Genomic DNA, 21,538 nt, shown 5'->3' on the forward strand with positions numbered 1-21,538 from the left:
TTTGCCCAATATTCCAATTTTTTGAGTTTCACTTGTCGATGTAACTTTTTTAAAAGCACACAACTTTTTGTGTAACTCTATAAAATTATCTGATAACATCAAACCAACTTGAAACCAACATATTCTTCAGTGTTACGCATGCGACTTGACACTGACATTTCCTCATTTTGTCCCAGTTCTACCAGAAACTCCGGTCAGACCAGACTGGGACCGTAAAAATGTGAGAAGGCTTTTCAACAAAAACCAATAGACACTAAGTGCACAGAATCCTCCTGACGGCACAGCAGTAGCGTCACCAGAGACACTCAGGTATGTTTGTTTTTATTGTACTTAAAGCATAATCAAAACCTTTTAAATGGCTCATCAATATCTGCAGACTATAACGCTAATTTAATGAGTCACACCGCTGCGTTGTTCTAAAACATTTAAATACAGTCTAGCTTGTAGCTGAAAGCTGAATCATCTGCTTTTCACATCTTTAGAGAATTAAAACCTGCAAAAATCTTTGTGTAATGTTCAAATGAAAAGAATCTCTAGCATCACAGAAACAAGTGAGCAGCATTAAACCTTAATTTTGACCCTAGTTTACTCCCAACATGCTCCAATGTGAGGTAATTATAGCTCTGGGAGTTGGTGTTAGTAGAAACAAAGCATATTCTAGTCTTACAGGTTAGGGTTAGGTTCAAACGTGTTAGTAAACAAAGGTGGTTAAACAGGTTACGCTAAATTTTAATGATCTTTAAAGCAATACAAGTGCTGAACCTGTTATAAATCCCATAATGTTTTATTAACTTTAAGTTAAGTTATGTGTACATACATTCAAACTGTTATCATGTCAATTAATGGCAATATGCGTGTTTTTGGACAAAATCTTGAAGGGAAACGTACTTAAAGTATGCATACAACTTGTTGTGGATCTCAAGATGAAGTTTTGGCAAACTTTTACAACCCCAGATTTTTGTCCTCTCACCCACTTATTATACTAGCAAGCCAGCTTTCAGTTGCTGGACTAATAGACCACAAACAAAACACTGATTTGTCAAAGAAGATTCCAGACAATAGGCATGTTTCCATTACCAGAACTCCAGGGTAGTTCCTGGGGAACTTGACCAGGAGTTAGGATGTCCTAGTCCGCTCAGCTGTTGTGTCTCCATTCAAATGGCACAGACGCCAGCATATCACGACTGCTTTGGCAGTGATTGGTGTCACCGATCAGCCCCAAAAAGCGCCCAAAGTAACGTTAATAATATTAAAAGCATTTATTTTACAGAAGTATGCCATAATTTAATCCATTCAGAGGACAAGAGCAGCTCTAAGTTTTGTGAGATAAGTCCCGTTAATTAAGTCTGTGGGAGAATATCCCGTTTTTCTCCCAACAGCTGTGGGGGAATACCACCAAGTTTTCCGGTGTCCAGAGTTAGATTTTAAATGCGATCAGTGCTTTTTTTTTTTTTGTTTTTTTGCTTCCATTCTGCTTCACCAGTTGCTCTTCTAATTTTACTGCTGCTGGTTGTTTTGAGCGTATGCTAATGTCATTTGCTACTAAGTTACAACTAATCAGTGTGAGTTAACCGGAGGTTCCGCTCAGCTACTCCACCGGCCGTTCGAAGTACCTACTCCAGAGCAGGTACTCAGAAGGTTCCTGAAAACGGCCCGAAAAACGCAGAGACCCGCGCATGTCTGGAGGTTCCTGTAAATCTACCCTCAAGTTCTTGTAGTGGAAACACGCCTAATGGCTGAATTCCACGTAGAGATGTTCTACATGGAATTCAGCCATTGTCTGGAATCTTCTTTGACAAATCAGTGGTCTGCAGCTAGCAATAAAATTGTTGCAATGGGCAACTTTACTGCCTGCATCAAATGAATTCACAAAAAGATTCTGATCAGAAATCAGTGTTTGCTGATACTGAACAAGTTTCTGTGCTGGAAATATTTGCCCAAAGTAGTATAACACCTGGACTTTAACCTTGGCCACTTCCTCTTCCTCGTCCCTTTCTTATTTGTAATTGATCACACCTTTGTCTCATGTATGTGTTTACTTTCAGTGCACTGAAAGTGTCGGAGTCCGGGTCTCGGGCGTCTTTCTTTTCCTTTGGGTGTTTTGGCTGTCTTGGATACCTCTGCCTGTGTAACAAATCTCTAATGTGCCAACCCCAACTGCCCTGAGTAACAGAAACTCCTTGAGACTTCGTGACCTGAGTCAAGCGTCCTGGCTGCCAGGTTCATTTTTAGAAGCGGAATCTGAAGGCGTTTAAAAGCTACCTGGCTGGATCTGAAGTCACGATTCTGGAGCAAAACTAAGATAACGAGCTCTCCAACAGATTCTCTGGTTTGTACAATTAGTTTGTTTTTGTCAGGCTGACGTTTGGTGCACAGTTTAAAATTTAAAATGATATCCAGGATTTTATGACCCCGTTTAGTCTTTGGAACAAACTGTAAACATTAGATTAGTAAATGTTTTGTAGGTTCAAAGGAAACACTATGGACTAGTAGTGTGACAACTGTTGTGAATACCTCTTTATTACTGATTATAGTAGACATTTATGGATTAGGTAATTATGTATTTTTTTATCCGTTTAAAGATCAGTTTAACTGAGAAACATGCGATACTATCTAAATTAAGATTGGTCATGCTGAGTTTCACACTCATGCTGAACCTAAAAATATTCTTCTACCCCTATTTCCTGCATTAGCTGCCAAAGAAAATAGGCAGAAAAACCATGACTGTAGAAATAATGGACAAACTCTCCGTGTCGTCATTCTGTTTTCTGAAGAGCTGAATTGAAGCCCTGTGGGCGGTTCACACTACCGCCATCTTGGCCGTGTAAAGTAGGGCTGTCAGAGTCGGGGCAGATGATTGACACCCAACAAACTCTGATATATTCTAGCTACAAGTTAATTAAGCTAACCAAAGCTAATAGGGAGCCTAATTCTCCTCCCTTTCCGGTCAGCTCATGGGTCCCCAGAAGAACGAAAAAATTAATGCAAGCCAATGGGGCTAAAAACGCAATTTTCTAATCTGCTTTACCTTACGCCCTGAAAGGCACACATGTTGTACTGCAATGTAAATTAAAACTAATGATGGGTGTTTCAGCCACGACAGTAACGTACTTTGAGATTTATCACTTGTAAAATTTCGTAATTAGCATGACTGCAAACCAGACATTGGCACGTCACATATGTCACACAGTCTCCTCTCCCTAGCGTGGCTGCTACTTAACAAATGGCCAGATTTATGGTGGTTCTTTCCTCCTGTGAGAAGGATTGGAAGTTATCTTCCCTTAGTTTTCGCTGTGTCTGGTTTGATGACGTCACTTTTGTGAAGCGCATTTGTAGACCTGGACTTGTTTTCATGCAAAACCTAAAATAGTGTTTCCCCCTGTTCGAAAATAAGCGCTTTCTTGGTATCAAAATGTTTAAAATATGTGAAATCCATGGCACAAAACAAGCGGAATAAGAAAATAGCATTTTTAGCCCCATTGACTTGCATTCATTTTTTTCATTCATTATTTTGCCACTACCATATTGGCTTCCATCTTTGGCTAGCGGTAATTGCCCCATGGCATAAACACTTGGGTCAAAAAAAAGCCAGAAAACTCTACCCACCTTGGCTTTTGACTACGGAAGGTTGTGTTAATTTTTGAAGCCAGGAGAGAGCAGAGCGTGTCATAGCTAGTACAAGCTAATCATTAGCAATAGCAGCTCCACAACATGGCAAAACATTTTCAGGCTTGTGTTATTTGTGGAAGTAACACCTCAACGATGCGATTTTTACCCCAAAAATACTCCATATCCTGTGTGACACAGTGAGTGTCACTGTATCCCAACTGATCATGCGTCTTGGCAACGTGGCCAGGGGGATGTCCCTTTGGCTGACTGGTTAGCACGCATGACTCTCATCTGGAAGTCTGGGGCCCTTGTTTCTCCACCTTGCCACACCTGCTTCCTTGACAAAGCTCTACTTCCTGAAACAGGAGCGCCAGAGCTCTTATTTCACTGAAAACTACTCTCAAGGCATTCATTCATACTAGAGATCACAGGAGAGTTATTGAAACAATAAGTGTATGTAAAACATCCACACCAAGAGAAGGCATGGCATTTATAGGTTTTGCATTTTTTTCATTTGGGGCGATAAAGATTATAATGTAATTTCAGGTAGCAGTAAAATAAAACAATAATGTTTTTTTAAACATCTTCAAACGTTTTAGAATTTGGGAAAACTCTGTCAAGTTCAGTGTACACTGTAATCAAATATAGGGACTAAAATGTGCTTAACCTTACAGCCATTGTTGTGATTACATCTACTTCCCTGTTGCTCTTTGAAAAAAAGTTGAAGTAAGCAACAGCAAAAAAAACAGGAACAATTTAAAACTCCATCCCAACATTCTGGGAAAACTGAATGAGGATCCAGTCATTTAGAATGGGACATTCACAATGACTGGGTTTTTTTCCATGATCGCACATTAAACCATTAAAATTATTCATTTATTTGACAAAAAATTAATTTATTGGTTGCCATCATTATGTGACGGGCATTTCAAGCAATATGGCAAAAATGTTCAACAAACACATCATCTATTGCACCTTTAACCAACAGTGTTTTATTTTTATTTCCTGTTTTGGCCCTTGTGGGGCTCCATATTGGGTCACCAAAATTCACTTTTGAACATTTGGCTGATGATCATCAATATACAACAAATTTTAGTGAACATATTAATCTGGGCTTCATTGGACATCTTCACTGTGACACTGTGAATGATTAGAAAACAGACTGTAAAGACGGGCATAGCCTGGCATTCAGGGATTTGCTGCGAGACCTACAAAACCACAGGAATTTGAATAAACATAAGGGATCTGCTCTATTTGTAGTGTTAAAATACATGCAAAGTCCTGATCAGTCAAACCTCCTGACTAAAACCATCTGCATGCTGGTTTGTTGTTAATGCTATCAACTGTTTACATCTTTGTTTCTTTGCAGCAACCCGGGTGCACCAATGAAGACTTTCTGGATCGTGTCAATTTTCCCCATCCTGCTGTCTGCAGGCCTGCTCATGGTAATCATGGGCCAGTACAAAGAGATGGAGATGATAAACACGAGGGATGGCGAGATGATGAAGGTCACAAAGACTGTGTACGACAGACTTCAGTATGAAACCAGGTTTAAACAGTCTCTGGAGTCACTAATAGCTGCAGCACAAAAGTCCAAGAAGGATTTGGAAGCTTCAGTGGTCGAACTGAGCCCGCGGATGGAGGGCAAGAAAAAGGAAAACGATGCCTGTCAACAAGAAGTGGTAAACTGTTTTTTGTTTCTTGGTTCTGTCTCTTTTTCATGATCAGAATAGTTTAACACACAAAAATAAAGAGATCATTGTGAAGCAGCGCAGAACCAAAATAACCCTTAAAGAACAAACCCTACCAAAAACCAGCCTGTTTGGAAGAATTTACAGCCTCACAGAGCGCACAGGTGTGATTTTTAGCTATAATTTAGTGTTGTAGAAGCAGAGAGTCAAACCAAACACATTATCTCAACTCACCTGGCTAAGTTTACAGCTTTTAAGCAGCCAAAGGCCTATTTCCACAATCCAAACTTCTGCATAATTTTAATGGTCATTCATGACACGTGCATGTCTCTAATCTAACCGTTAGCCTTAGCAACTTCACCATGCATCAGAAGCTCCTTCAGGCTTGTGTTAGTTATGGAGATAAAACAACCATGTTGCAAGTCAGTGGTAGAGTCGCGTTGCTGTTATCCAATCTGAGGCTAGACGTCCAAATGTCAGGAAACGAGACTCCAAAACCTGCCGTCTGCAACCCAGTCCCAATACTCGCACGTCCACCCTTGCCCCCTTCAACTGCATGATTCCATCCATGAGCGCGAGTGTGTAGGGTGCCTCAAATCTCAAGTGTGGAAGCTCACCACACTCCGTTTTTCACTATTGATCCGTACTCACCCACAATAAATGATAAATTATAAATGACCCGCACTTGTATAGCACCTCTCAGAGTAAGGACTCCAAAGCGCTTTACACCACAGTGCATCGTTCATCCACTCACACACACATTCACACACTGGCGGGGATGAGCTACAATGTAGCCACAGCTGCCCTTGGGCGCGCCGAGCACAGGCGCCACCGGTCCCTCCGACCACCGTCAGCAGGCTAGGTGGGTTAAGTGTCTTGCCCAAGGACACAACAGCGGAATTCTCTGTCCGGAGCCGGGATCGAACCTGCAACCTTCCGATTACTGACAACCCGCTCAACCTGTTGAGCTACTGCTGCCCCTAATCCACTGCTGTGTTGATTTTAGTACGATTAATGATACTTATTCATGCTCTGACTGTTTTAGACTGAGATTTAATGTGCACAGCAATTAATGGACATTTTGTTTGAAAGTTTTTAATTTAAGACTTTTTTTAAAAAGTAGCACAAACAGTGACTAGCATCCCGGCCTGCATAATGCAATGCAATGATCCCTGTCCCAATTCGGCACACTTGTGTACATACTATGACTAACGCACTTGAACCCTTACTGCGCACTTCCTCCAAGTGCACTTCGCAGAAGGGCGTAGCACGAGTATTGGGTTTGGACCTGAAGCTCAACTCTGATGTGGGTCACTGCTAGTTCCTGGAAATGGTGCACCGGTATATTTTAATTATATTTTGTAAGAACAACTTACAAGGCATTTGTTCCTATTAGAAACCACTGTAAATATGTTTATTAAATTAGTGAACTACACCTCTACATTTCACAAATCCCCCCAGGGTTTCATCTTTTTGTTGAAGATTGAAAGAATAAATATTCTGTTGGGTAAATTTGGGGTGTTTGACAGTTTTATCTGATATTTTTTCTTATTATTCTTTAGCAGGCTAAGAAGAATGAGGTGGTGTCCAAAGAGGAAGAACAGAGGAAGACCACAGGTAAAGAAAACACCTAATAGTTAAAGCCCAGCTGCCACCATGTGGTCAAACGGCTCAAACACAAATCTTTAAAGCTGTTTTTATTTTATTTTTTCTCACCAAGAAACAATAAACTCTGAGACTGAATCCTGGAAAAAGCAAATTGATAATTTGAAAGCGACTCTGGAGGGACACAGTGCGATATGTGATCACGTGAAGCCGGAGAAAAAAGCTTTGTGAGTCACAAAAAAGTGTCAAAAGGAATCAAATTTTCCCAAAAGGAGCACGCATAACATGTTTACCTCTTTGTTTTCCAGGGAGTTGTGTGGGAAAGCGAACACAACAAACGCAGCCTGAACACAGAGTCCGTGTGTGTGTGTGTGTGTGTGTGTGTGTGTGTGTGTGTGTGTGTGTGTGTGTGTGTGTGTGTGTGTGTGTGTGTGTGTGTGTGTGTGTGTGTGTGTGACAGATATGTCAAGGGAATAATTTTCCACAAAATTCTATCAATTATCTCATGGTTTAATTGTTGCTTTTATTTAAAATCACAGTGTCATCGTGACTGACAGGTTAATTCATTTGAACTTTGTATTTTTCTATTTTTTAATAATAAATATTTTTAGGACCACTGGATTCATTGTTCTTTTGTTAGTGATGTGGCTCATTCATGCTTTCAAATGAAAGAAAAAAAACCATATAATTTTCTCCTGTTTTCTTCTTTCTTCTATGCAACCACTTTATTTTTTTCAGGGTTTCAGCAAAATAAGAAGCATTTTAAAAACGTTTTATGAAAGAATAAAAACCCTGATTAATAAAGAACCAATATTATTAATGCTGATTTCATGCCATGTTTTTCCTTCTTTAAGTCAACATCTTATTATTTTTAGGTCTTTTTTTTTTTTTACTATAAAAACAACAATTTTTGGTGTGCTGTGTCAGGCGTGCTGGTGAGTGTGAGACGGAGGTGAGGATCCACACGCGGGTGAAGAAGGAGACAGGCAGGCAGGCAGACAGGAACATTAAAACAGGGATTTTAATCGGGAACACGCTGAAACAATGATCCAACACGAGACACAGAACTGAAGGGGTTTAAATACAAGAGGGCTGGGAGCTTGGGTGATTAGGTAACGAGAGGCAGGTGGGAGCAATTAACATGGACAGGACTGAACCAAAAGGGGAGACAGGACAGGGTGTGACACGTTTCGGAAAGAGAAGAAAATATATATATATGTCAACAGTCATAGAAGAATTGAAGCTGCAAGGAGCGAAAACATTAAATGCTTCATAAACACAGATAAAAAACCAACAACTTGAGAGGTGCATGCCAAAATCGAAATAAAGGAAAAAGTATTCAATACCCAGTCATTCGTGCACTTTTTATAGTTGATCGAAAGCTTTTAGATTCTCTGAAGTCTCAATTTGTTTAAAACCAGACAGAATATTTTCTTCCTTTCAGTGTTTTTTTCATGCGTCATGAAGAACCCATGGCTTCAGATTTAAGGATCACGCGTGCTTTTTCCTACATTTATGCTTCCTTCTTATTCATGAGTTGAAATATCTTTCACAATATAAATAGAATACCGGAATCAATAAAGACGAACTGAAATCAAATGAAAATAATCTCAGGAATTTTCAATAAATGAGATATTTTAAGTAGTTAAAGGAAATATCACTGCAAAATGTTTGAATAGTTAATTATTATTTGTAAAATTATGATTTATTGTAAATGTAGAGTATCAATAAATAAGTATACATTTTCAAACTACTACAATAAAAATGTATTGATTTTGTAGATCTATTTATTATAGTTTCTTTGACTATTTTTAAGAATATCATATGAAGCAGTTTGCTATTTTGTCAAAAGAATGCAAACCTCTCAGTTTACCGCAGACTAAATTGGAGGAATTTGTGAACTATTTGCAAACACGAGAAGAGTAAAGAGGTCCATTTTCTATATCAGATCACTTGCAGCGTGGCTGCACCACCTGGTAACTAATTCATGACGTTTTTGTCCCTGCTGACTGGGACACTTCCCACCCTGACAGCGCAACATGAACCTGCAGCCGCTCCAGGACGCGCCTCCGGGGAGGAGGGGGAGCAAGGGGGAGGGGGTGAGCTGACGCGGTGATGACAAAAAAAAAAAAAGCCGATTATTGAAGGCTACTGAATCCTCTGTGTCAATGTGCTGGTCAGACGGGAGGTGAACACGTCTGCGGCTGAAGGTTTGATGGGAATTTATCTGGACTTCTTTATGGAAAAGGAGATCTCAGATTTTTTTGTAATTTATTTAGGAAAATTAGGATTTAGTTTTAAATTGTTTTATTTAATAGAATATTTTCTGTTTTAATTTTTGTCAGTTTATTTTTTTCATTATAAAACAAAGTTGGACACCAGGTAAAACATGGGATTTATGAAAAACGTCATGAGAAAGTAAACTTTCCAAGTGTGCAGAAGTCAAATCAACATTTTTATAAAATGATCAGCCCATCCAGGAGTATAGAGGACCAGAAAGGTGTCGGTGAAAGCCCAGCTCCCAAACCAGAACTTTCCCGGTACCGCAGCTGGAGCAGCCTCCGCTTCTCCAGGTGGAGAAGCAGCTCCCAGAGGACCAACAGCCCTCCTGGTACCCCCTCCCCAAACACAGAGAAAAGGAGCGATGTGACCAGGACCCTCTTCTCCCTGGTCAAGACACATAACGATGACTACTCTGCAGACCCTGATGGCACGCTGGACATCGATGGAGACGGGGAAGGACACATCGATGACCTCCTGCAGGACCAGTCCACCTACTTCCAGAAGCAGTTTGGCTCCATGCTGCAGCCGGGGGTCAACAAGTTCTCCCTGCGCATGTTTGGAAGCCACAAGGGGGTCGCTGCAGAACAGGAAAGGGTCAAGAGCTTCGGAGTGTGGATCATCCACCCCTACAGTGACTTCAGGTAACGTTTAATAACAGGGGATTGTCAATTTCCATCTCATGAATCCTGTAACATTCGTGCCTCCTGCAAAAAGCAGGAACAGTGGCGTCATTTAGGGATTCCTCATAATTTTCCTTGAAAGCATCAGCTCCCCCCAAATAAAGAAGCCAGCCAAACAAGCAGCTTGTGACGCTCACGTCCCATTTTCCAAGGACATCAGCTGATGTCACGGTTTGGCGCACATGATAAGATGATGAAGGGATCTGATTAGCAATACAGTATATAGGACAAGATCAACCGGATTAATCGACTCTCGCGTGGCTCTTTGTGTTGACATGGACTCACATTCATTGATTTCATTACTGAGAATACATCCTTTTGTTCTTCTCTGGCATGACCTTATTTTTTTAGGAGGATTTCAGTTTGAGAGGTTAAGTAACTGCAATATCGCGTGGACATCAGGGGCAGTCCCACTGGACTGGCAGACCGGGGTGGTGGTCCCCTTTTTTTAAAAAGGGGGACCGCAGGGTGTGTTCCAACTACAGGGGGATCACACTCCTGAGCCTTCCTGGTAAGGTCTATTCAGGGGTTCTAGAGAGGAGGGTCCGTCGGAATGTTGAACCTCAGATTCAGGAGGATCTATGTGGTTTTTGTCCTGGCTGTGGAACACTGGACCAGCTCTATACCCTTAGGGGGATCCTGGAGGGTGTGTGGAAGTTTGCCCAACCAGTCTACATGTGTTTTGTGGACTTGGAGAAGGCGTTTGACCGCGTCCCTCGGGAGGCCCTGTGGGGCGTACTCCGGGAGTATGGAGTACCAGGCCCTCTGATACGGGCTGTTAGGTCCTGGTATGACCGGTGTCAGAGCTTGGTCCGCATTGCCGGCAGTAAGTCGGGCTCGTTCTCAGTGAGAGTTGGACCCCGCTAAGGCTGCCTTTTGTCACCAATTCTGTTCATAACCTTTATGGACAGGATTTCTAGGTGCAGCCAAGGTGTGGAGGGCATCCGTTTTGGTGGCCTGAGGATCAGGTCTCTGCTTTTTGCAGATGATGTGGTTCTGTTGGCTTCATCAGAATGTGATCTTCAGCTTTCGCTGGAGCGGTTCGCAGCCGAGTGTGAAACAGCTGGGATGAGAATCAGCTCCTCTAAATCTGAGACCATGGTCTTGATTCGTAAAAGGGTAGAATGCCTTCTCCGGGTCAGGGATGAGGTCCTGCCCCAAGTGGAGGAGTTTAAGTATCTCGGGGTCTTGTTCATGAGTGAGGGAAAACTGGAGCGTGAGATCGATAGGCGGATTGGAGCTGTATCTGCAGTGATGCGGGCGTTGTACCGGTCTGTCGTGGTGAAGAGAGAGCTGAGTGAGAAGGCGAAGCTCTCGATTTACCGGTCGATTTACGTTCCTACCCTCACCTATGGTCATGAGCTTTGGGTAGTGACCGAAAGAACGAGATCGCGGATACAAGCGGCCGAAATGAGTTTTCACCGAAGAGTGGCTGGGCTCTCCCTTGGAGATAGGGTGAGTAGCTCGGTCATTCGAGAGGGGCTCGGAGTAGACCTGCCGCTCCTCCACATTGAGAGGAGCCAGTTGAGGTGGCTCGGACATCTGGTCAGGATGCCTTCTGGACACCTCCCTGGTGTGGTTTTCCGGGCACGTCCAACCGGGAGGAGACCTAAAGGTAGACCCAGGACACGGTGGAGGGACTATGTCTCTCACCTGGCCAGGGAATGCCTTGGGATTCCCCCGGAGGAGCTGGCCAAAGTGGCTGGGGAGAGGGAAGTCTGGGCCTCTCACCTTAGGCTACTGCCCCCGCGACCCGACTCCGGATAAGCGGATGAAAATGGATGGATGGATGGATGGATGGATGGATGGAGGTAGGTAGGTTAAGTAACATGCTGACAATGAAGCCGAGGCAATCTGTCCCTGGACACAATAACTGGCATCAAATTTGAGCAATTTTAACCATCAAGCCTATGCCAGACAGAGGGAGGATAAACCCGTGCATTGGGGATTATTGCCCATAAGAATCCCTATAATTCCCATTATGTAATAATACACAGACAGCTGAGGGGGAGATTATAGAGGGCTGGCTCTCCTTAAACCTTATGGTCCAACTTCCTCTTTGAAAGGGACCAACTGGGGTGGCAAAATCTTAAAATGTTAAAACCAAAAAGATGTGTTTTGTTTATTTGGATCCAAAATGAAGTCTATTTCCCCCAAAATACAGATGCTTTGACATGCTTACCTTCAGTCAGATAGGATGAACAGACTGACTTGGTGTTGCTTTCAACCAACTATTAATATCAAGCAATTTTCTCTAATAATAGCTCATCTAAAAGGGTTCAATGCAGCAGAAGTGACTCTCTTACACACTAAGCTCACATTAAAACGCACGCCAGGCACATGTCGACAGCTGCACAACCTCCCCAGGTCTTTGCTGGCGTTATTAGCAGCAGGAACTGTCCATTAATCTGCTGCAACATGAGATGTGATGATAAGTAGTCGTGTAAACTGGCGCGTTGACATGGACGACATAGCCATGAGAGATTGGCAGGTGGAGGAAAGTTAGCAAAAAAATCATTGAAAAGCTCAGTTAACTGATGTTAACTTGGTTTGTGTTGCAATCACTGAATGGTGGCGAGTAATCAACAAGAAAACAAATAAATAAATTCTGTTTGGAGATTCTGTTACGGTGCCAGAAAAGTGAGAAGGAGCCCGTGGGTGATTGATCTTTGATGTAAATAATCTGTAAGGAAATCCAAACCGTGATCAACGAGACACTGGAGACACATGTAGGCCAACACAACGTTGTTTGAGAGGACGCAAACAATGAAAGTATGTGGGGCACGAAGTTCCCAGAGCAGACATTTCCACTGGTAGTGATACTTCCCTTTGTTGAATGTGTATCGATCCCAGTGGAGCCAAATGTGATGTATTTTTAATGGGAAAGGGGTTCCTCCTGTGACAGGAACTGTGACAGGAACCAATGACACACTGACCTCCTGGTGGGATGACTTAGTTTGTTCAACTTTAGTTTCACTTCTGGAACTTCAAGAAATTGTTTAATTCCGGTAACTAATCTATGTATGAGCTGCAAACGCCAAAATGGTTGGATTTGCTTTTTTATTCCCACTGTGCTCGGATGAAACACACCCCAGAGCTTACATTATGCATCCATGGAAAGGCGGGGTAAGCGTTGACGGGTGATGTCACAATATGGGATATATTTAAAGTGCTCGTATAAGCGTATACTTCCTGAAACCAAACACTGGTAGAAATCAGATGCATGGGTTTTGTTCTATAATATTACATTATATGTATTTGTTTTTTGGAGTGTTTACAGAGGTAGTAAAGACCCACATGGCAGCACAAAAATATGTATAAAGTGAGTTTTACCAAATATGTCCCCTTATAAGTGACTGTGTGTTTTACCAGGCAATAGGGGGCAGTACATACCTAAATCTTTCCAAGCAAGTGTTATTTTTGTGTTCGAGTAAGACCTTACCAATGAATGGCCATTAGGGTCAAAAATCTGTGGGAGCGCAACTTCCAGCAAAATGACAAGCGCATCATCACTAGCAATGAGCGAAGAGGTAAACGTGGAAACCAACAATGTTTATGACTGGCAAACATTTTGAAACTGTTACAAATCAGTAAATGCGTTGTGTCCTCACGGGCTCCCGTAGAAGGAAACATGGCGTCACCCAAAGACTTCGACCTGTATTTTAGACCTGATTTTTATGGTTATATGTTACAAAGCCACCAATTTTTTAACAGTTGGGCATCATTTAATTCATTTTCAACATTTCAAATGATATTTCCAGAGATTAATGGTAAAAACTACACACTGTCTCTTTAAGATTGGTTGAGCTCACATTTTGGGAAAAATAGTCAAATTAGTTAAATATACAATAAAATAGACAAACCTGCATAGTTAGAACTAATGTTCGTTTATCTGACCACACCACCCTCTCTGCTTGTGTGCAGATTTTACTGGGACATTGTCATGCTCTTGTTGATGATGAGTAACCTGGTGATCCTGCCCTGGGGAATCACCTTCTTTGAAGACCAGAACACCATGCCCTGGATCATCTTCAACGTTCTGTCTGACACTCTCTTTCTTATGGATCTGGTTTTTAACTTCCGTACGGGAATCCTGGAGGGAGACAGCCACATTATCCTGGACCCCAAAGAGATCCGCATCCATTACCTCCGCACTTGGTTCATGGTGGACTTCATCTCCTCAATTCCTGTCGACTACATCTTTCTCATTGTGGACATGGAGTCCCGGCACGAGTCATCCGACGTTTACCGTACCGCCCGGGCTCTACGAATCGTGCGTTTCACTAAGATTCTCAGTCTGCTTCGTCTTCTCCGGCTTTCCCGACTCATCCGATACATCCACCAGTGGGAAGAGGTAAAGCAATAGAAGACATTCCGAACATTTCTGTGTACTTTTTCTTTCATTTAACTTTCTCTCTCACAGATTTTCCACATGACCTATGACCTGGCCAGTGCTGTAGTGCGCATAGTCAACTTGATTGGAATGATGCTTCTGCTGTGCCACTGGGATGGCTGCCTGACTTTCATGGTTCCCATGCTGCAGGAATTTCCTTCAGACTGCTGGGTATCTAAAAACAACATGGTGGTGAGTAGAGGATGATAAAATGCTATCAAATAAACACATTGCAAAAGAGATGAGCCAGATCTTATGACGTGTGGAAAGGTCATACACAGTTGGGGTTGGCATCTTACCTGTTATGGAGAAATCTTTGAATGATCTCATTCGGAATAAATGGGGGTTTAGTTTGACACACTGAGGTTATTTTGGTAAAAATATCACTACATTCAGACTGAAAGTGCCACAGGTTGCTAGCGTTCTTGCTAATTGAAGGCAAAAAACAATGGACACAAGTAAAAATAGCAAAACACTAAGCTAACAATTCTGAATAAATGAAAAAATAACAACTCTGATCAAGAATGAACCCAAAACCTGGACACAAGAATCTCACATTCCTTGCTTGTCTCTTGCATTCTTTTTTTAGCCATTCTAATTGAAATTTCTTTGCAGAATGCTACCTGGCACATCCAGTACTCCTACGCCCTGTTCATGGCCATGAGTCACATGTTGTGTATAGGATATGGAGCTCACCCTCCTGAGGGCATGAGTGACGTCTGGCTCACCATGATCAGCATGGTGGTTGGAGCCACCTGCTATGCCATGTTCCTGGGTCACGCGACCAACCTGGTCCAATCCCTGGACGCGTCCCATCGCCAGTATCAAGAGAAGGTAATGGCTTCCCCTCTTACGTTTTTGACCTACACGCTCAGATGTTTCTGCTGACAATAGGTCCTTGGAGCGTCACACAAACACTAATGTTCTTGTGGCTTTGTGTGTTGTCATAATATCCATGCTTCTCATTTACGTATGCCACATGAAATGTATATCATCTAATGGGTTTTATGGCTTCCCTCTGACCCCTTTCAGGGGATTTTCGCATGATAAAGTTAAGCAGATGAGGACAAATGGCTGGCACCTTTGTTGTGGATCACTGTCTGCTGATTGCTGCTGCTAATGAGTTTGTAATCCACTTAAAATGGGAGGAACAAAGCTAGTAAATCAAATGGACTGACTGTCTGATTACTGTGGAATAATTCACCAAACACATGTTGGAAAATGTGACCAATTGCAACATCTTAAATCAGTCCACACAAACAATGTTTGTATCCTCGCAATGGTCAGAAGGTGATGTGTTTTGTGCAACTTTTTGCAGTATAAGCAAGTGGAACAGTACATGTCGTTCCATAAACTGCCAGCGGATGTAAGGCAGAGGATTCACGATTATTACGAGCATCGATTCCAAGGCAAGATGTTTGATGAGGACAGCATACTTGGAGAACTCAGCGATCCACTCAAGGAGGTGGGTCATTCATCAGATTCTTGACTCAATATCTTTCCTTCTAGCTTGATTCCCACTTCTCTTTATGCCTTGTTTTTAAAAGGCTGAATTGTACTGCATTTAATCAGAAATTAGTCCAGTAAAGCCAATGACTTTAAAAGTTTTCATACTTTACTGGATGATTATGCAGTTGATATTTTCCAAAAAAAATTGATTAGTAAAATAAGCTAAATGCATCTCTTACGGACAAAGCTGGTTTAAGACGAGCATTCAACTCTAAGACAGACACAGGGTGAAAGATGGCATTGTGAGAGTTCAAAAGCCTAAATTTTTTACACCCAAAAAATAACCAACAACACAAAGACTTGTGGGCCAATCAGACAAAGTGGAACTTTTTGGAAGGTGTGTGCTCTATAGACATCATTCAATTCAATTCAATTCAATTCAATTCAAAAATACTTTATTAATCCCAGAGGGAAATTAATTGTTGTAGTGGCTCAGAATAATAACAATAATCAAGTCCTCAAAGAGTTGTTGTATATTACAATGGCTGTTGGCAGGAAGGATATCCAGTAGCGGTCAGTGTTGCAGCCAAACTGAAGAAGCCTCTGACTGAAGACACTCTTCCGTTGTCGGACAGTCTTGTGAAGAGAATGCTCAGGGTTGTCCATCATTTTCTTGATTCTCTGGAGAATCCTTCTTTGCATTATCTCCTCCAGCGGTTCCAAAACTGCCGAAACTCTGGCTGAGTCCTTGAAAGGGCTTGGAGTTCATCCATCTTGTTGGCCAGTGATCTCACATTGCCCGTTATGATCGATGGAAGAGATGCTTTGAATTTCCTCTTTCTCTGTCTCCATTTTGCTCCCGCTCTGCACCCACGCTTCTTGCGTTTTAGCTCATTTGGGATTTGTGGCTTCAGTTGAGGTATTATTTCGGCCTTTCCAATGTTAATCAGCTGCTCCCGATTGTAAACCAGCTTGTTGCCATGGTTACGCATCATAACAAATGCTCAAAAAGTGAAAAAAGCTAAAAAATAGCAGTAAAAATCCTCCAAGCTTCACAGCACCCGAAACAGAAAAGTTAAATGTCCAAAAAATACAGTTTTTCTTGAGAAACTAGAAGAAAAAATGCTCAAGAAAAGGCAAAACTTACATATAGTCAACAGAGCTACTCCAACATGCAGCCGCCCAGAGCAGCGCAGTTCCGGAAAAAAGCGCAGTTCCGGAAAAAAAAAACATATACGTAGACTCCCCGTGGACTGGCGTAGCAGTATGTTGCCACCTTGGATGGGTTCCCATCAACTCCCAGTACATTTATTTCAAGTATATCGTTGAACTACTAACCAGGAATGCCCAAGCACCAACGGCAACTGAGGAGAAGGGAACACATAAAAGGTCACGGTCTCGGTTTGGTTACCTGACACCTTTAGACGGAGGGGAATAGTCTGATGGGTGATGGTGGAGAGGTTCCGATTATCCAGAGAGGAGACTGAGAGAGGAGTGGGCAACGGGGTGGTTGGGATCCTCTATTTTTCAATCAGCTTAGAGTCCAACATGGATTGTTCGCAATCCGAGTCCAGGAGGACTTCGAGTTGGATCTGTTCGGAATTGAAAAACACAGAGCACGGGAGAGAACACCGAGAACTAGTAGAGTCTGAGTTGCTGCCCGCCAGTAATCCCGATTTTATCGGCGGGCTCTGCCTTTTAACAGTAACGAGCAGTCTCGGGCAAAATGTCCATCTTTACCACAGTACATGCATAAACCAAACCTCATATGATGTTGTCTCTCCTGTGTGAGACGAGTCCTCCCATCTGCATCGGTTCCTCAGCTGGTGAGGATTCTGTTGAGGAGTGACCACTAGTTCCTTGGCCCCGATCCTGAGTGGGAGGTGAACTGGGCCTGGGGTCTTGTCTCCTCAGCTCGTGGTGTCGCTTGTCGATGGAGGTAGCCAGACTGATGAGGGCCTCCAATGAACCGGGCTCGGGGCATAGGGCCAGCTGGTTCTGGACCCAATCATTTAGAGCCTTGGTGAAGGCAGCAATAAGCGCTTCCTCGTTCCAGGACGTCCGAGCTGCCAGGATACGAAAATCCAATGCCATGTATGCCACTGTCCTCCTGCCTCGAGAAAGATTCCAGAGCTTCTTCCTAATATCCGAGCTGGACTCAAAACTTCCAAAAGTCAGTTTAAAATCAGATAAAAAATTCACTGTATGAACCATTCAAAAAGGATTCACAGTGGCTCTTAGCCTCGGCCCACCTTAGAGCCTTTCCTCGTAGCAGCCCCACTACATGGGAAATCTTTACAGAGTCTGAGGCAAAGGAAACAGGAGAACGTTCAAAGGCCAGTCTACACTGGAGTAGAAAAGTGTGGCATTCCTCAAACTCACCTCTAAAAGTCACTGATGGTGGGGATACTGCCAGACAGAAGTGGGCGACTTCCGGAGGACCTGCGGCTTCCGGTCCGGGGGAAACCGCAGCTGCTGGAGCGGCGACTGATGGTTCCGCGGGCGGAGGTGGCTGTTGACACTGAGACAAACCGTTGTGGATTTGTCTTACCAGAGCCTCCAATTGTTGGTAGCGTTGATTCGCTGCAGCGAGTAGGTCCATAAGTAGCGGTAGTGTCTGTTCCTGCTGTGTTAACCTGTGGGTGAGATCAGTGAGGGCTGCTTCTGCAGGGTTAGCCGTATGGCCGGTTGATTCTGTCATGTTCTGAGGAAGGTGTCTAACCCAAGACATGCAGAATCAACCCAGGAGACGGTACAATGAAAATTAATATTGTTATTTGTGGATAACGGTAACTGAGGGCGCACTGGGAATTCCAGTGGACAGGGGAAACGGGAAATGCAGCGTCTGGAGGGGAGAGCAGATTAGAGGTGAGTCCTGAGAACTTTAAGTCCAACAGATAATGAGTGACGGGACTTACTGGGGTAAAATGAGTTCAGCGAGTGAGGGAATGGGTAACGAGCCGGGGGTATCTACCAGTCAGTGGCAATCATCTGATTAGCTGATCAGGTGCAGCTGCCGCTCCCTCTCCTGCAAGACACAACTCAGAGATCTCACGTAGAGAGACGAGTACTCACCCCCGGCTCATGACACTAGAAATAAACATTACTTACTTGCTAACTACAGAAGGAGCTTTTTCTGTGTTATAAAACACATTTTATTATGTTTTTCACAAAATCAGATATATAGTATTGCATGATAATCAGAATATAAATTCAATAAAATAAATTAAAATATGAAATCCCAACAAGTAGGCTAAAAAAGTCAATTATAATCCCACATGATTTGTTTCAATAGTGTGCCAGTTGCAGCCTAAGACTCCAGTTGGGTTTGGAGAGCGAGGAGACCTAACCAAAATGGCTGTTACGCTCTCCAACACCCAATGGGATGTCTTCGTAGTCATTCTTATGGTGTGTTCCTTTAAATCTGGAGTAAAACTAGGGCTGCTCTGCTGCTTCGGGACATGGACCACTTCTTGCTGTAATTAATGCAACCATAATTTCTGCTCTCTAACAGCACATCCTGAAGGAAAATGTCTGACCTTTGACCTTAAACAGGCATTCTTGCTGGAAAATCGTCCATTATGGCCAAAAATAATTTTGTAACAAAGAGATGCACAAAATTCCTCAATAACAATGTGAGACTGACACTTAATCACGTTATAGTATTCGCTGTAAAAATGGAAGATAATTATAGGTCCAATAATTATTTATTAACATTACTTAGTGCATTATTAAGCATTAATAAACTATTAAATAACGTATTAATAACTGCTTAATCATATTATATAATGCATTATTAAGCAGCCCCCCCCCCGCCCTTGATGGTTAACAATAATAGTTAATTTTTAATAGTAGCATTTAAAAAACAGATCCTTTGTTTATTAACCCTCCCGAGGCAGGCGTCGCAGATTTTCAACCGTTAAAAACTAGCTACCAGATTACTCCACATACATGTATTGTGGGCTTTTTTTTACCCAGAAGTACCACTGAAGGACTTGGTTGTTGTTCCTGTTACTAAAACTTAAATTGAGCCAGAGAAGGTTAATGCTTAATAATGCACTAGCAGCATTAATAAAGGAGTAATTTTCGTAAAGTGTTACAGAATCATCTATTGAATGTCTGGGATTGTCTTTGTTTACTAATTCGTCTTTCTCCCCTCCATGCAGGAGATCGTCAGTTATAACTGTCGAGGACTTGTAGCCAACATGCCGCTCTTTGCCAACACTGACCCTCACTTTGTGACTGTGATCCTGACCAAGCTGCGCTTTGAGGTCTTCCAACCAGCCGATTTTGTAATACGAGAAGGAACGCTGGGTCGGAAAATGTATTTCATCCAGCACGGCACTGTCACTGTCATCCCACGAGGCAGTAAGGAGATTAGGCTCAGCGATGGAGCGTATTTTGGAGGTAAATACCTCAACGTGATTCCCTATGGAATCTATAAGAGGCTCGCTTTAGTTTCCCTTGCTGATGCTCTTCTGTTATTAAAGTGAATATTAAAACTTCTTATTACTGCATTCTGCAGCCCATCCTCCCATAATGATTTATTTGCATTCCCATTGAATGATTTTTCTATTGAATTATGGCAAAATGCCTGTGTTCTTGCAGCAAGCAAAGCGATGCTCCTACCAATCAGCTGTTTTGCTTTGGTCAAACTGAATGCCTTGTTCTTGGTTCAGAGATCTGCCTGCTAACTCAGGGACGGAGAACTGCCAGCGTGAGGGCTGACACCTACTGTCGGCTGTATTCCCTAAGTGTGGATGATTTCAACGAGGTCCTGGAAGAGCACCCCCTGATGAGGAGGGCGTTTGAAAGCGTGGCCGTGGAACGACTGGACCGAGTTTCACGCAGACCCAGTTATCAGCCTCCATCTGCTGAATCGGACTGACTCCCCAAACAGAAAGAGGCCAGACTGAAATGTGGTGCACACCCATCACACCATGTTTTAATGTTTAATAATCACTGTTATCATGATGTGAACCAGCTGAAGACATCTATTTATTACCATGCTGCTGCAGCACGTTGGTTGAAACAAATTTGCACCTTCAGCTAACTAAATGTTACTTGAATCTCAATAAGCTAAATGCTAATTAAATCTTTAGTTGTTCTTGTTAAACTCACTGTAATTTACAAACTGAATGAACCTTTGACTAAGCTTTGTTCTCTCTTCCTGCACAAATTACATTTTAATCATATTTGCTATAAAACCATCAGATTCATATAGTTTGAAGTCATAAATGTGGCTTTAAGGAGCTGCAATACCACTTTGTGTCACACAGAAGCTTACTAGTGCACCAAGCTAAAACTTTCTGGATAGCATAACTGTAAAGTTTCATGGTTTAGGTCAAGTGGGAGGTGTGATCACAGTTGAACTTATTTTTATAAAGACATGTTTTACACAATCCATAACGGAAATGAACTTGCACTGATTAAATATTCTTAGGATTTACAGGGTAGAATTATAAATATGGAAATTTGTTCGTTACACTAACACTTGTTATTTTCAAGCCTGAACAAGTGCTAATTGGTTTTAATTTTAAATTTAAGAACAGATTTAGTCAAAAATAAGTAATTTTAACCCAGTTGCACTAACCTTTATTTTATTCAGATTAAATCATGTTCTTTTTCACAACTTGTACGAAACTCACAAAAGTACTTTATTTATCCAACAAATCTTGTTAGTTTTTTTTAACAGAAAATGCTTGCTTCCTTTCTGTTTAAATCAGACTTTAAAATAAAATTTGTCCTTACTGATTATGCAATGTAACTGTGAATATTTGAAGCAAAAACATAAAACACTATTTTTCCTATGTTGTCCAAAGTTGATT

At 42.2% G+C, this 21,538-nt stretch overlaps 2 protein-coding genes across 3 annotated transcripts; both read left to right on the top strand.

The window, feature by feature from the left end:
• The first annotated feature begins 179 nt into the window (after positions 1–179).
• Positions 180–7,352, top strand: LOC139064264 (centromere-associated protein E-like). 2 transcript variants are annotated; one of them, XM_070547466.1, is made up of 5 exons: positions 180–309; positions 4,979–5,291; positions 6,863–6,917; positions 7,021–7,132; positions 7,214–7,352. In XM_070547466.1, the coding sequence occupies exons 2-5, from the start codon at positions 4,995–4,997 to the stop codon at positions 7,251–7,253; spliced, it is 504 nt and encodes a 167-aa protein (XP_070403567.1). In that variant the 5' UTR covers positions 180–309; positions 4,979–4,994; the 3' UTR covers positions 7,254–7,352. The 2 variants fall into 2 exon arrangements, with proteins under 2 accessions (XP_070403567.1, XP_070403566.1); XM_070547465.1 differs by lacking the exon at positions 180–309 and adding an exon at positions 2,188–2,329.
• A 1,749-nt stretch (positions 7,353–9,101) lies between these two features.
• hcn3 (hyperpolarization activated cyclic nucleotide-gated potassium channel 3) lies at positions 9,102–21,492 on the top strand. Its single transcript, XM_015973668.3, has 7 exons — positions 9,102–9,829; positions 13,793–14,222; positions 14,292–14,453; positions 14,877–15,095; positions 15,580–15,726; positions 19,877–20,117; positions 20,390–21,492. Exons 1-7 carry the CDS (start codon positions 9,369–9,371, stop codon positions 20,596–20,598), a joined length of 1,869 nt encoding a protein of 622 aa, XP_015829154.1. The 5' UTR covers positions 9,102–9,368; the 3' UTR covers positions 20,599–21,492.
• The last annotated feature ends 46 nt before the right edge of the window (positions 21,493–21,538 follow it).

This window comes from Nothobranchius furzeri, chromosome 19 (assembly GCF_043380555.1).
Source record: "Nothobranchius furzeri strain GRZ-AD chromosome 19, NfurGRZ-RIMD1, whole genome shotgun sequence".
NCBI lineage: Eukaryota > Metazoa > Chordata > Actinopteri > Cyprinodontiformes > Nothobranchiidae > Nothobranchius > Nothobranchius furzeri.